This window comes from Nilaparvata lugens, chromosome 7 (genome assembly GCF_014356525.2).
Source record: "Nilaparvata lugens isolate BPH chromosome 7, ASM1435652v1, whole genome shotgun sequence".
In the NCBI taxonomy this organism is placed as follows: Eukaryota; Metazoa; Arthropoda; class Insecta; order Hemiptera; family Delphacidae; genus Nilaparvata; species Nilaparvata lugens.
The window spans coordinates 52,570,045-52,583,223 of record NC_052510.1 but is presented as its reverse complement, the minus strand read 5'-3'; the positions used below and the strand labels follow the sequence as shown (position 1 = coordinate 52,583,223).

Here is a 13,179-nt window from a genome sequence, read left to right as displayed (position 1 = left end):
ATGACATATGAGTTATGTATGATTAGGGTATATACCGTAGTTGATGTTACTGCGTTACAATACTCTCTTCGGTATGCTTCAAATTCACCAATAAAATATTGATTCGTAATTTAATCTCTGATGTACATCACTACAGTGCTTTCTAGTTTTATCGTCTCATAACTTTATTACCTACGTTATCATGAACTTCTATTGATCAATAGAAACTTTAATCACTCTTTACCTATATTGAAAATGAGAAAATGGTATTATTTATCCCCACATTTAGAAATGAACGTTGAATAAAAATGGTGAATACAGTAGTTTAGCAAATAACTACTGCATTATCCAAGGTAATTACTTTTACTGTACTGATTTACCGATTTACCTCGAGTAGATTCAATAAAATATGAGATGTAGTGGAACAGTTTTGTATCGTATACCTATTCTGTTTATTGCAAATAATATTTGCCACTTCCAATGTTCAAATTGAAAATTGTTCCATCTTGAAAGTGTGACGTGTGTGATCACGGAACCATGGTCCTGTACGAAATAAACATATGTAATTTACAACATATGTGTGTTTTTATTTAATGTTCCAACTATTACAACTCCACAATTCTAACAACACCTTTAATCACATATTTTTTAAATTAGAAGGCTACTGTAGAGATTCCAAGCTTTTCTTATACATTAATTTGTCTTATTAGTATTTTCAAAGCTTTTTACACCATAATGTATAATGTACATTTTCAAAAGTGAATGAAACAAAACCTGTTTTTTGACTTATTGTATGAATTATTCGGGGAAGGAACCGTTTTTGGCTGTGCCTGTTGGTTCTTCCACAATCATTTTAATGAATTGTGTTTTGTGTATCACTGAATCAATAAATTAATTAATAATAATAACCTTATACTTCAACATTTACAGGAACAGACGGGAATTGTGCATACATCATTAATTAGCGTTTACTTTTAGGGTGCAATAATGAAAATTGAAAATCTCACCATATCTTCCTACGATTACCCAGGCAACCATGGCAATAATGAAGAACAGAAGACAGATGATATCAGTGCAAGATCTATTTCTCCTGGGACCTTTAAAGTCTGGGTCATGATGCAACGAGTGTTCTGCAATCAAAATCAGATTTTGAATATTAATTTGATAAGTCATTCATGACTGAGTTGAATACAATTGCTGCCTTTATTTTAATCCTAGGAGGACTAAGTTGAGGCGCAGTCGGTCCTCTCTTACACTTAAGGCTGTGCAAAGGCTAAAAATAAACTTTCTACTGGTGATATTTTTCAAAGTTTTTCGATTTGTAAACTATAAAGCTATAAAAATTTAAAAGTTTTCTCAGGAAAACATTTTTTTTTCGATGATTAGGCTACTTTTTGAGATATGAGCGCCTAAAGTTTAAATTTTTGTGCCAGAACATTTCAAGTTCGGTGAAAGATGAAAGCATGACATTTTAAGGATAGATTCTTCATGGTATTGTTGTTCTAATAAAACAAAAATTTTCTGAAACATCAATTTTTGAGAAAGTTATTCAGTTTAGCAAAAATGAGCGAAAATAACTCAACCAAAAGTAATTTTTGGTCATTTTTAGAAAATTTAATAACTTTCTCAGAAAATGAAATTTTCAGAAAATTTTTCTTCTATTAGATCAACAATACCATTAAGAATCTAGCCTTAAAATCTCATGGTTGCAAAAATGACCGAAAATAACTCAACCAAAAGTTATTTTTGGTCATTTTTAGCAAATTTAATAACTTTCTCAGAAAATGACATTTTCAGAAAATTTTTGTTTTATTAGATCAACAATACCATGAAGAATCTATCCTTAAAATCTCATGGTTTATCTTTCACCGAACTTGAAATGTTCTGGCACAAAAATTTAAACTTTAGGCGCTCATATCTTAAAAAGTAATGATCGAGAAAGAAATGTTTTCTTGAGAAAACTTTTCAATTTTGATAGCTTGATAGTCTACAAATCGAAAAACTTTGAAAAATATCACCAGTAGAAAGTTTAATTTTAGCCTTTGCACAGCCTTAAGGCTCTCAAATCCCTCTGATTAGATTATATTAGAGTTCTTCATTTATAAAAACAATATTATAAAAACTTGTAGTACCGTACCCTTTATTATTGAAAACTGTCATTTTAACTTGAAAATGACCTATGGTCAAAAATAGTCGTTAAAATATTTCGAAGTTGTTAATAATAAAGGGTACTACAAGTTTTTATATTGATTTTATTAATTTATACAAAAGTAACCCATATAAGTGAAGTGTTTTTCTTCATTAATGTATGTTACAATATTGTGAGATTTGAAAGTTGAAAACAATGTAGAAATAAAATATAGATAAAGTAGGCCTACTTGGAATACAGGATAATAAGTTAAATTGAATACAGGAAATACCTAGAGAAAACATTGTACTGCTGTAGACCCGCAATTTCTTGAGTACGGTAGGCCTACGTTACAGCCTAGACTAGGTACCATATCACTGATGAGACATGAGAGTTTATGGCTTTCATCATATTATAGCCTACAGAACTCCAAATTCATTCAACTGTGAAACTATTTTGAATATCAAAGCGAAAGTGAGTCACCAAAACTTGTTTATAGCTGAGAAGTTTGAACAGGTCTGTGACTATACGGAAGAAGGACAAATACTGATTTGGGCGAGTTTCATACACAAAAAAAATGATTCAGTCTAGCTACAGCAAGATCCAGTGAGAATTGAAATCAATTAGTAATCGAAATCAAGTAAGCGATATTGTAGTGAAAGCGCGAGTAGCTCTGTTCGCAACCCAACAATAACAACAGCCAACAATCAGACGGAAGTATAGATGATAGTTGAATTTAAAACAAAGCAGACATCAAGGAAAAACTAAAATCCTGGTAAAGTAATCATTTTGATAGGAGTGGCCGTAGTCGAGTGGATCAGATGCTGGCTTTATGATTCAGAGGCCCGGGTTCAAATCCCGGCCCGGGCAAGATATTTATCTCGAGCCACTCCCGTGTTTCGGATGGACACGTTAAGCCGTCGGTCCCGGCTGCCTAAAAAGCAGTCGTTAGGTCATGTCAGAGGCCCTGAAATTGATCAGTTGCGACCTGAAAACTCTGACACCAGACCTGAGCCAGCCAGGTCACTCGATATTATTATTATTATTATAATCATTTTGATGGCACACGGTGAGAAAATATGAAAAAAATCAATGAATTAGGAAGAATCAATTGGATAGAAATACTTGAAACTAAAGTATTACAGGAGTACCAGTAACGTTATCAATATTACATAATCTCCCTAACATGGATTAAGCTCAGCAGCCTCCAAGTTGCAAATCTAGTTTTGAAGGTCAAGAAACTATGAAGGTCGTGACCACACCTGTATTACACTAGCAAGTGGATTATGGAGTTTGGTTTTGTAGGTAGTAGGCTACCTCTCAAATTTATTTGTATCAGTGTAAATATACATCTATAATATAATAAGGAAAGAATTGGCTTACACACGTACGGGATATTTTCTTGAATGTTATCTTATATTTTAAGATTGTTTTGACTAGCTATGCTATTAGGAATTTGACGGTCTTTATTTCTTTTGTATAATTCTGGACTTTTGTATAACTGACTTTCTTATAACTTATATGACGTTTGTTTTTAACGTTATTGTAATGTTTTGCAACAATAAAGAATTTGATTTGATTAGGAAATTCACAAATGATGCATCATCAGGTCTGAACTACTCAACTGATTAACTTGAAATTTTGCATATAGATTCATAAGTCACCAAGGATGGTTATAGGCCTATATTAAATCCTTCAAGATTTCATAACGTCATGTTTTCAGTTTTTCAAGTTTTTAATTAGACCCTTGCGGGTTGCGGAGCACTGGTTACCTGCTTGCTATAAATAAAAACATTATTCTGGGAGACCGGATGATAAATACATTTTTAAGCTTTTCCTGAAGTGAAAACAATAATGCGCACAAAAAGCTTATCACTTGAAAGGCGTAAAATACCTTCTACCCTAAAAATTTCCCGCACATTCTAGGCTCATCACATGAAACTGATTTTTTTATTATTTATACCAATAATGCATACGAAGCAATAAGGCAGTCCCAGAGTTGTGTCACACCTCTTCACCCTCTATACCATTGGAAGCCACAAGTTTCTTAAAGAATATCATGGTATCCGTGTTTTGAGACTGACCGACCAAATTTTAATTGACGAAATGAATGCCTCAATAGGAGACTATCAACTCTGCAAAAGACCCTATAAAAATCCTTTCTTCATGAGACTCTCAGTAAACTCATTTCATGTACCTGCCTCGTATCGCATGTTAAATTCCGTCAAAACATGAAAATTCATTTTACAGATGGAAATTACTGAGATATTGCATTTATTCAAATGCTAATGAATTAATAATTATTTGGATTTTCCTTTATTAATAATAAGAAATTCATTTTTTTGGGAACTTCAAACTCTTTCCCTGAACCAAGAAGTTGGCCTATTTCTGTCTTCAATCCTTCTTAACCCTTGATGCCAAAAACTATTTGGTCTTGAATTATAGAGAACAATTTTCTCTCGTTCATTTGTATCAAATAATGTTTTTAAAATGAGCTTTTGAAATATCATACGCTCATTTGAAGATATTAAGAATTGTCGAAAACGTCATGAATTTTTACTCAAATAAATTATTGGCATATAATTTATAAAAATAATATATTAATATATATATATATATATATATATATATATATATATATATATAATATTATATTATTATTATATAATTTGTGTCACCTGAGAAAACGGAAACGAAACCGCTTGAGAGATAGCTCAATCAAAAGAGGTGGTTGAAGACAAAAATGTGAGACAACAGTTCTTCTAGAAGATACATTTTTTTACTCAAAGTCTGATTACAAGTTGTTACTTGCATCAGTCTCTAAAGTTCACTCATTCGATTAACTGAAAAATGTTAAGTTATGGTAATTATTGTAAAAATTAAAATGAATTTTTAATAATAAATCAAAGTGCCGGTTGCACAACAGCCGGTTAAATTTTAACCTTGATTAATCCCACAAGAACCAATCAGAGAAGCCGTATTTTCAAAAACGCCTTCTCTGATTGGTTCTCGTGGAATTAATCACGATTAAAATTTAACCGGCTGTTGTGCAACCGGGCCTTAGTCTTTTTAAAACTAGATTGTAGTTTTGTGAATCCATGTCTATTTTTATGAGATATATTTAGCCCGTATATATCTACACCTTTGTTGTTATGATGAAATTATTGTATTATCAAACTGTATCATTCAATTTCGTTTCTGAATAGTTAATATAGTGTGCTACACAGTACGTAATAGTTCAGGCTACCTATAAATCTTCAGTGATTGTTATTACGATCTCGTCTTTATTGATACTATCCGGGACAGGAGCTGTTTCAAGCGACATTAGCTCCAACACTATCACTGTGTAGCTATAGAACTGATATAACTGCAGTATTATATAAGTAGTAGTCATAGCATGAGAGGGTGACTGCATGATGTCACATTCTACTCCCCATTCCCCTCATCAATCGGTCCCTATTTCCCCTTCTTCCCTGTCCAACTATTCCCCTATTCCCTTGTTCACTCATTCCACTATTCCAACATTCCCCTCTCAACCACGAAGTACGCGACCTTTCTGTTCTTATACCCTTCCAAAATGATGGACTATTAGCAAATTTATATTAACCGATTAAACTATGTATCGTATACTAGTCTATCAATAGTTAAATCTAGTTAACTAGTCTAGAATAGTTAAACTATCGTCTACATCGGCAAGTGATACAACTATAGTGAGGTCCAAGCTATAATGGCAGTGGAGAAAGATAGGAGAACAGCGTTGCCGATTCTCCGCCTTGCTAATGCCTACTGTAGAATAAAACTATTAACGGTTTATCTGTCAACTGTTAATTTTTGTTTAAAATAATCAATTGCATTTTTTCGTCAAGAAAATATATTTTTCAATAATTAAATAATAGATTTTCATAACTGAGATAAAATATCTTGTTGAATAGTTATATTTCTACATTGCTGAAAAACGATTTGAAAACGTTGCGGAGCAACGATAAACACTTGATAAACAATGATAGCAGCACCAATGTTAATAAAAAACTGCCATTATAACGTGAACCTCACTATAGTTACAAATTTCATTAGTGATGCAACAGTTTATCGAAATACCAAGTCTGCAGAAAAGGCCACAGTGAAAAGAGCAATCGGCTATTTGAACAATGGATCAGTTTTCTTAGATTCCTAGCATGTAACCCGTGCTTTACAGTCAAAGAAATTTTGTATTTTAATATGCAATCTCCTTATGTCCAGGAAACATAAAAATATAATAATTATTTATTTTGTCAAAATTACGTGGATAGTCTTCATCAGATTAGAAAATCTTTCGAAAAAAAAATTTGAATGGTCAAGAACCCGCAAACTTTTTATTTGAGTGCTATCAATAACGCTACGAAATCACTGTGAGAAAGCTCTGTTTGGATGTGCTTCAAGCTACGAGAACGTTGAATCACAAATTTAATTTAAAAAACGAAATATAATTAAACTACACTAATTTAACTAGTTTGTTTTAATTATTAAATTAAGTTTAATAAATAGCAGTAAAATAAGTCTAATCATGTCCAGTAAATTTAGAATCTTTACATAATTAAAATTAAAAAGTTTATCAGTTTATTTTAGTTAATAAGTTATAGTGCATCAATCGTGCATTTCCTACTCCAAAAATGTATAAGCCAATACCCTCCTTTATAATATTATAAATAAATATAGTGTTTTTCAGCCTAAGAATCTTTGAAAAAGTTTGATCTTTAGATATCAAGTCAAGTGTACCGTACTACCTCCTATCAGTCTTATAAACGTAGTCTATCATCGTCTTAACGACCTTGTCTATTCAAAAACAACTTAATGACTCCATTCTATTGTCTTAATGTCAGGAGACGATGTACCGGTACTAATGATTTATTAGTCTAGAGGCATCGAGTAGAAAAGTTAATAGCATCAGAAATGCTGGCAAAAATTGATGTGAAAGCATTGTTGAAGTTTTGACAAACATGACCTAACCTACCTTCCATTTTTTTGTTTGAAGCTCCGGAAGTGAGTAATAAAAATAAATTCCAAGAGAAGAGCGAATTCCGTGACAAAGAAGACAGAAAAGTGTTAAAAAGGTGAGAACTACAAGCTTGCTACCGATTTTCCACGCGAAAAATGGAAAATAGAGCTAACCAGAATTTTCCCGGTTCTAGACCGGGACCAAAATAACAGACAGACTAAAATAACCCTACTTCCGGCCAGCAGGAAGTTCGAATTAAATTGTTGTTCTATTGTATTTTTTTATGAAGAAAAGAATTACCATGAATTGACTAAAGAATCTATTCAAATTAATGCTGTTTTTCTGAACGTGGAAAATATTTTTTCAAGTCTGAAATTTATTTTTTATTATTTTTAAGACACGTGTAATCAGGTTCGGCGTCGGCTATATGAATCATGAACGTCCATCCGATGATCAAAGATGCGTGCGTGCTATATCGGCGGAGGGATATCAATCACTTTTATAATAATAAATTTATGAGTGTGCTTCCAGCCTATCACTAGTAATTTCTGTCATGAGAAGATTTTGAATAGAAATTTCCAAAGCCAGCCAAATTCTCTTGAAACTATTCAAGAATTTCTAGCCAAAATGCTTATATTAGTGCAAAATGCAACTCATCTTAGTTTTTGACAAGGAACTACTTAGTACAGCCGATGATCAAGATTCGGGCGTGATAATATTGGCGGATATAATTCCCTTCTATCTTGCTTCTATGGATGTTGAACTGTTGCCAGATCGTCATTTAGCAATGTAGAATATTAATAATTAATTAACAAAATATTTTATTTTAATTATGAAAATTTATTATAGAATTATTAAAAAATATCAGTTCTTGCTTGATAAAATACTATACTAGTAGTTCTGTGAAATGTAGACCTCGCGCTCAGTAAGCTGCATTGACCTGTTGTTATGTTTTCTCAAAAATTAATAAATAATTTATCAATTTAAAATGTCTAGAGAAAATCCTAAATAAACATAGAGCTTTCTGTCCTATCATACCGTGACGTGTCGTACCGGGATGTGAGTGTGAGCGCTGTTATCAGGTCTGGCTGCCGTCGATACGCCAATCCAATCAACCCATCAGAGAACATTCTGTGTTGTCGTGTTGGCGAAAAATCGGTGTGTTGAAATTAACGAAATAAACTACCATAATGCTGATTTCCTAAAACTTCATTTCTCACTTTTCATGGTTATTTGTTGAAATTTTAATCATCAGATTAAAAACTAAAATGTATTCTATCAATAACTCCAAACTCTAAACTAGAATCATGGCCTCAGCCATGGCTTACTGTATCTATAGTAGGTTGTGCCTCAGCTTATGGAAAGACAAAGTTAGTAGAAAGTTAGACAAAGTTAGGCCATGTCTACTAACGTTGATGGAAAGATACGTTTTCAAGATGTTCGATGTTTTTGAACGGGTAGTATTATAGTCCACTAGACAGCTGATTTATGATGAATAATTCTATAGTCTGATTTTTACGGTAATATTGGTGATCGAAGGAAACTCCGTTTCCTTTTATATTATCCTTGAAATGCAAAATTTCCAAAAACCTTGTATATACGTCGACGCGCAATTTAAAAAGGAACATACCTGTCAAATTTCATGAAAATCTATTACCGCGTTTCGCCGTAAATGCGCAACATATGAATATAAACATATAAACATTAAGAGAAATGCCAAACCGTCGACTTGAATCTTAGACCTCACTTCGTTCGGTCAATTAACAAAATATTCCATTTTAATTATGAAAATTCATTATAAAATTATTAAAAAATATCATTTATTGTTTGATAAAATATAATATTGATTATTTTAAACGAGAATGAACATTTAATAATGTACCAGCTGTATCAGCTACCGTCTATGGAAGACATTGACAAGACAGAGGGATCGGCAACATTATTCTCCTATCCTTCTCCACTGCTATTATAAAGTGGACCTCACTATAGTAATTATTCTGTCGTGCATAGAATTTTGAATAGAAATTTCAGCCAGCCAGATTTCTTGAAACTATTCCAGAATGTGTATGCTAAGTTAGTGCAATTCAACTTGGTTCTTGACAAGGAACATAGTTCCGCCAGTCCTTGAAAGTTGAACGGAAGAGGTGCTTTGAAGCAATAAATGCAAGAGAGAGATAGTGAGATAGAAAGACGATATATTGAAATGAGAAAGAATGACAGAAAAGCGGAAGGGAAAGGAAAGAAATCGATTTGTGTTGGCGAAACCTCTGTAATGCAGCAGTCTCAATACTTCTAACACTGAACTATAGATAGAAATAACTGTCTAGACGTGAATGAATAATAAAAATAAACTTTGTAGACAGAATTAGTTATTCTCTTACAAGAAACAAATGTAGACATGAAGGAAAACACTTAATTTGTGATCAAGAAATGATAAACTATTGTAGGGAAATTATTGATTTATAGTAGAACTCCAATTATCCGAACTCCGACTATCCCAATCGCCGATTATCCGAATCACTTTCAGAAAAAAAATTGTCCAAAAAAAGTCCAAGTGTGCTATTATTCTTCCCCCTGCGATGCCAGTGTTTGCGCGTTCGCTCACTATTGTCCTTCCTTTTTGTGTAGTTGAGAAGTTGATATTGTGGTAATTATTCATATTGAATGAAATATTGACAATTTCTTAGTCTTTTTCATTCAATATTGTCCCTTCCTTTGTACATAAGTACATTTTATTTATATTTAAAACATATGAAAATATCATGTTTCTTTTATTTAATTCAATAAAAAAATAGTGCAATATCAAAACGTAGCTATTTTTCTCTTCAATGGCATTAAAAAAAAAAAAAAACTACGATTATCCGAATGGGTCCCGGTCTCCATTAATTTGGATACTTGGAGTTCTATTGTATTTATTGACTTGATTTCCTTGTCTTTAAATAATTTGAGTGAAACTTATATATTTCATAAAACTTCAATATTCACTTTTCTTTTTAGGGCTACTGATTATATATTGAAACACAATAAAAATTATCAAGTACCTTTTATTTTATTATTTTTTATAATACTTCTCTGTAAAGAAATAGGTGAATAGACCGACCATTCCTAATGAAACAACTTTTTTATAATTTAGTCAGGAATTGTGTGATTAATATCCATTTATTATACTCCGTACAAAATTACTTTTGACTTGGGAGGGACATGCGCAGCAGACAAGGCATACAGCAGTAGGGATAGAACGGCGGCGATGTACCGTTCTGAATCAGCAAGCATTCTCTAATTTCCATTGAGTATTCAAGCGCTCATGATAAACTTACGGAGTTTCCTCTCTCAAAGCATTGAGTCGACTGACTCTAATAGACAAATTAACAACTGCGCTTCTACCTATGACTATCCATCACTGTAATTGGCTGATCTCCCTCCATTTCTCTGCGCCGTATATTCCTCCAGTCAAAAGTAATTATGAACGGAGTTTAGCCTGTAAGGTCCCATCAATAATTCAGAATTCTCTCATTACTGGACTCAATCAAAGTGTAGGAAGTGAATGAAACTGATTTCTTTGGAAAGTGATGGTGATTCATGATCAAGATTGATAGCAAAAATCCCAATTTTTTATTCATTGCGGATGATTAATTGTTCCAGTACAGTATCTAGGTTAGTTAATTAGTGCCAGTCTGTAAAAGTAACGAACTTTTATTCAGTTTTTCAATTCGTCAACACAAAACTTACGAAACAAAAACTGATCGGAAGATTAATAACTCGCCGAAACTAAATGATTCAAACCTCAAAGTCATGCCCCCAATTTCCATGGGTCTTGAGAACTTTTTTGTATAAGATGATTGAATTAATCGAGCCGCGTCCTGTAGCCTGCCTGATTTAACTGTAGAAAATTCAGGTTTTAGAATCAATCATTCAAAAGATTTCTCCTTAGGCTTTGTATAGGCAGTAAAATCATATAATCAGTTCACTTGTAAGGGCTACTTTATTCAAATTAATAAAAATCTGGTGTGGTACACTCACACAACTTTCCTTGCTCATTGAACTGCAAGCCTCATTCCCAAACAAGAATAATTTAGGGGAATAACATAATGACGATTGGCGGCAACATATTTGCAACTACGATCAGACTACTGTATATGTGCATATTATAATTGTTTTCTGAGTACTTTTTCCTTTGTGTAAATTGTGGAATTCGATGATTTTTTAAAAAGTCGTCAAAACCGCTGTTCTACAGATGAAATATCTTGACTATGACTGTGTTCTTTTTATAAACTGGTCTACCTACCTCATGCATGAGAAGGAGGATACAAAGTCCATTTCTCAAGGATGGAGTGGACCCCCCATTATTTTCCCAGGAAAAAGACTCATGCCAGTTGATAGAGCTGATAAATAACTATACAGGGTATGAATTTGAAGATAATCGTTAGAGCCGTTTTTTAGAAAATCGTGAAAAACATGGTTTTTTAGTAATTATCCGCCATTTTTTCCGCCATCTTGAATTGAATTTTATTGAATTTCTTATTGTCGGATCCTCATGGTATAAGGACCTTAAGTTTAAAATTTCAAGTCAATCGGTTAATTAGGAATGGAGTTATCGTGTTCATAGACGCACACACACACACACACACACACACACACACACACACACACACACACACACACACACACACACACACACACAAAAAAAAAATCATGTTTTTGGACTCAGGGGACCTTGAAACGTATAGAAAACTTGAAATTGGGTACCTTAATTTTTTTTGGAAAGCAATACTTTCCTTACCTATGGTAATAGGGCAAGGAAAGTAAAAACAATATAAAACATGTTGTACGCTTTTTATTTAACACATTTCAACGACTATTTTCGACCTACTTTGGCCATTTTCAAGTTAAACTTTAAAATTTTAAACTTGAAAATGGCCAAAGTAGGTCGAAACTAGTCGTTGAAATCTTTAAAATGTTTCAAATAAAAAGGGTACTACATGTTTTATATTGTTTTTATTAATTTGCAGTGAAATCAGTTTATACACAGTGTGTTGTATGCTGCTGTAATTAAGCAATGAATAATAAGTACCGGCACTCATAAGAGGCTTTTGGAAAATTTGTTTTTAACGAAAGAGAATCGCCAATAAAATTAGGAAAGGCCGTGAATCATTTGTATCATCAACCTTCATCATAATTTATAAATTATAATTGAGGGTATTTAATTATTATAATTGAATTTGATAATATTCTTTATATTAATTAGACAACACAACTTAAATTTCATGGCAAAATCCCCTGCAATTCATTCCTTTTCAATGAATACTATTATTAACAAAGCCAATTTAGTTTGATGCCCTAAAAATATTGCCACTATACTTTCATGTTTCGTAATTTCCACAACAGCAATAAGGTTGAAATCACACAAATAATGTACCATAATAAAACATTGGAGCTAAAAGTTAATTTAAAAGGTGGTAATCCTCAATACTTCAAAAAGTCTTTTCTTTTTCCGCCAGGTCAAATTTTCATTTCAGCCCTCTTTCAATTCACTCACCAAATAATAACGAACTGAAAACGTCTACAAAACTACATTACCAACTGAAAGCGTACCATTCACAACAATAATTTGCGGTTATTCCGAATGTTTGTTGATTGCATTGGAACCAATTGAAAACGTTTCGGCAAACTCAAGAGAATCGAGAATGTGCGGTGGCTTTCACCGTGAGGTCCTTCTCTCGACAACAAGAATGGTTGTACGAGGCGTACTAACAACGATGCAGACGAAAAAACGCTTCGCGGTTTCGGAGATGCAATGGGAAAGCTAGCCAAAAGAACAGCTCTGTGCCAGTTGGATGGCTTCTGGCCCAACTCCTGATACTACCGTATTTCTTCTTCACCAACGCATTTCTGTTGCCCGATTTCTCTTATTTTCAACGAACCTGTCAACGTTGTCTTCACTCTTCCTTATCTTTCTTGTCGTCCTCTACTTTAAATTCTTTGTGGTGGCATGCTCTTGCTTTTATTGTTTCTTTTACTGTTCTTTTTCTCGTCTCCTTCTTGTTTGCTATTCAACAATTCTCATCTTCTAATTGTTCCTCTCATTCTTCTCCTATTC

At 32.9% G+C, this 13,179-nt stretch overlaps 1 protein-coding gene across 2 annotated transcripts in view; it reads right to left on the bottom strand.

Annotated features, from left to right (window-relative positions):
- Nucleotides 1-888: 888 nt before the first annotated feature.
- The window catches only part of LOC120352464 (choline transporter-like protein 4), a 48,732-nt gene continuing 36,441 nt past the window's right edge, over nt 889-13,179 (bottom strand). The window contains exon 3 of one of the 2 annotated variants that reach the window (XR_005571854.1): nt 889-1,109. Coding sequence is in view for 1 of the 2 variants with exons in the window: in XM_039433109.1 (XP_039289043.1) it covers nt 937-1,109 (173 nt within the window). In the remaining variant the exon portion in view is untranslated. The remainder of the gene's footprint in view (nt 1,110-13,179) is intronic. The other variant, XM_039433109.1, reaches the window with a different exon arrangement.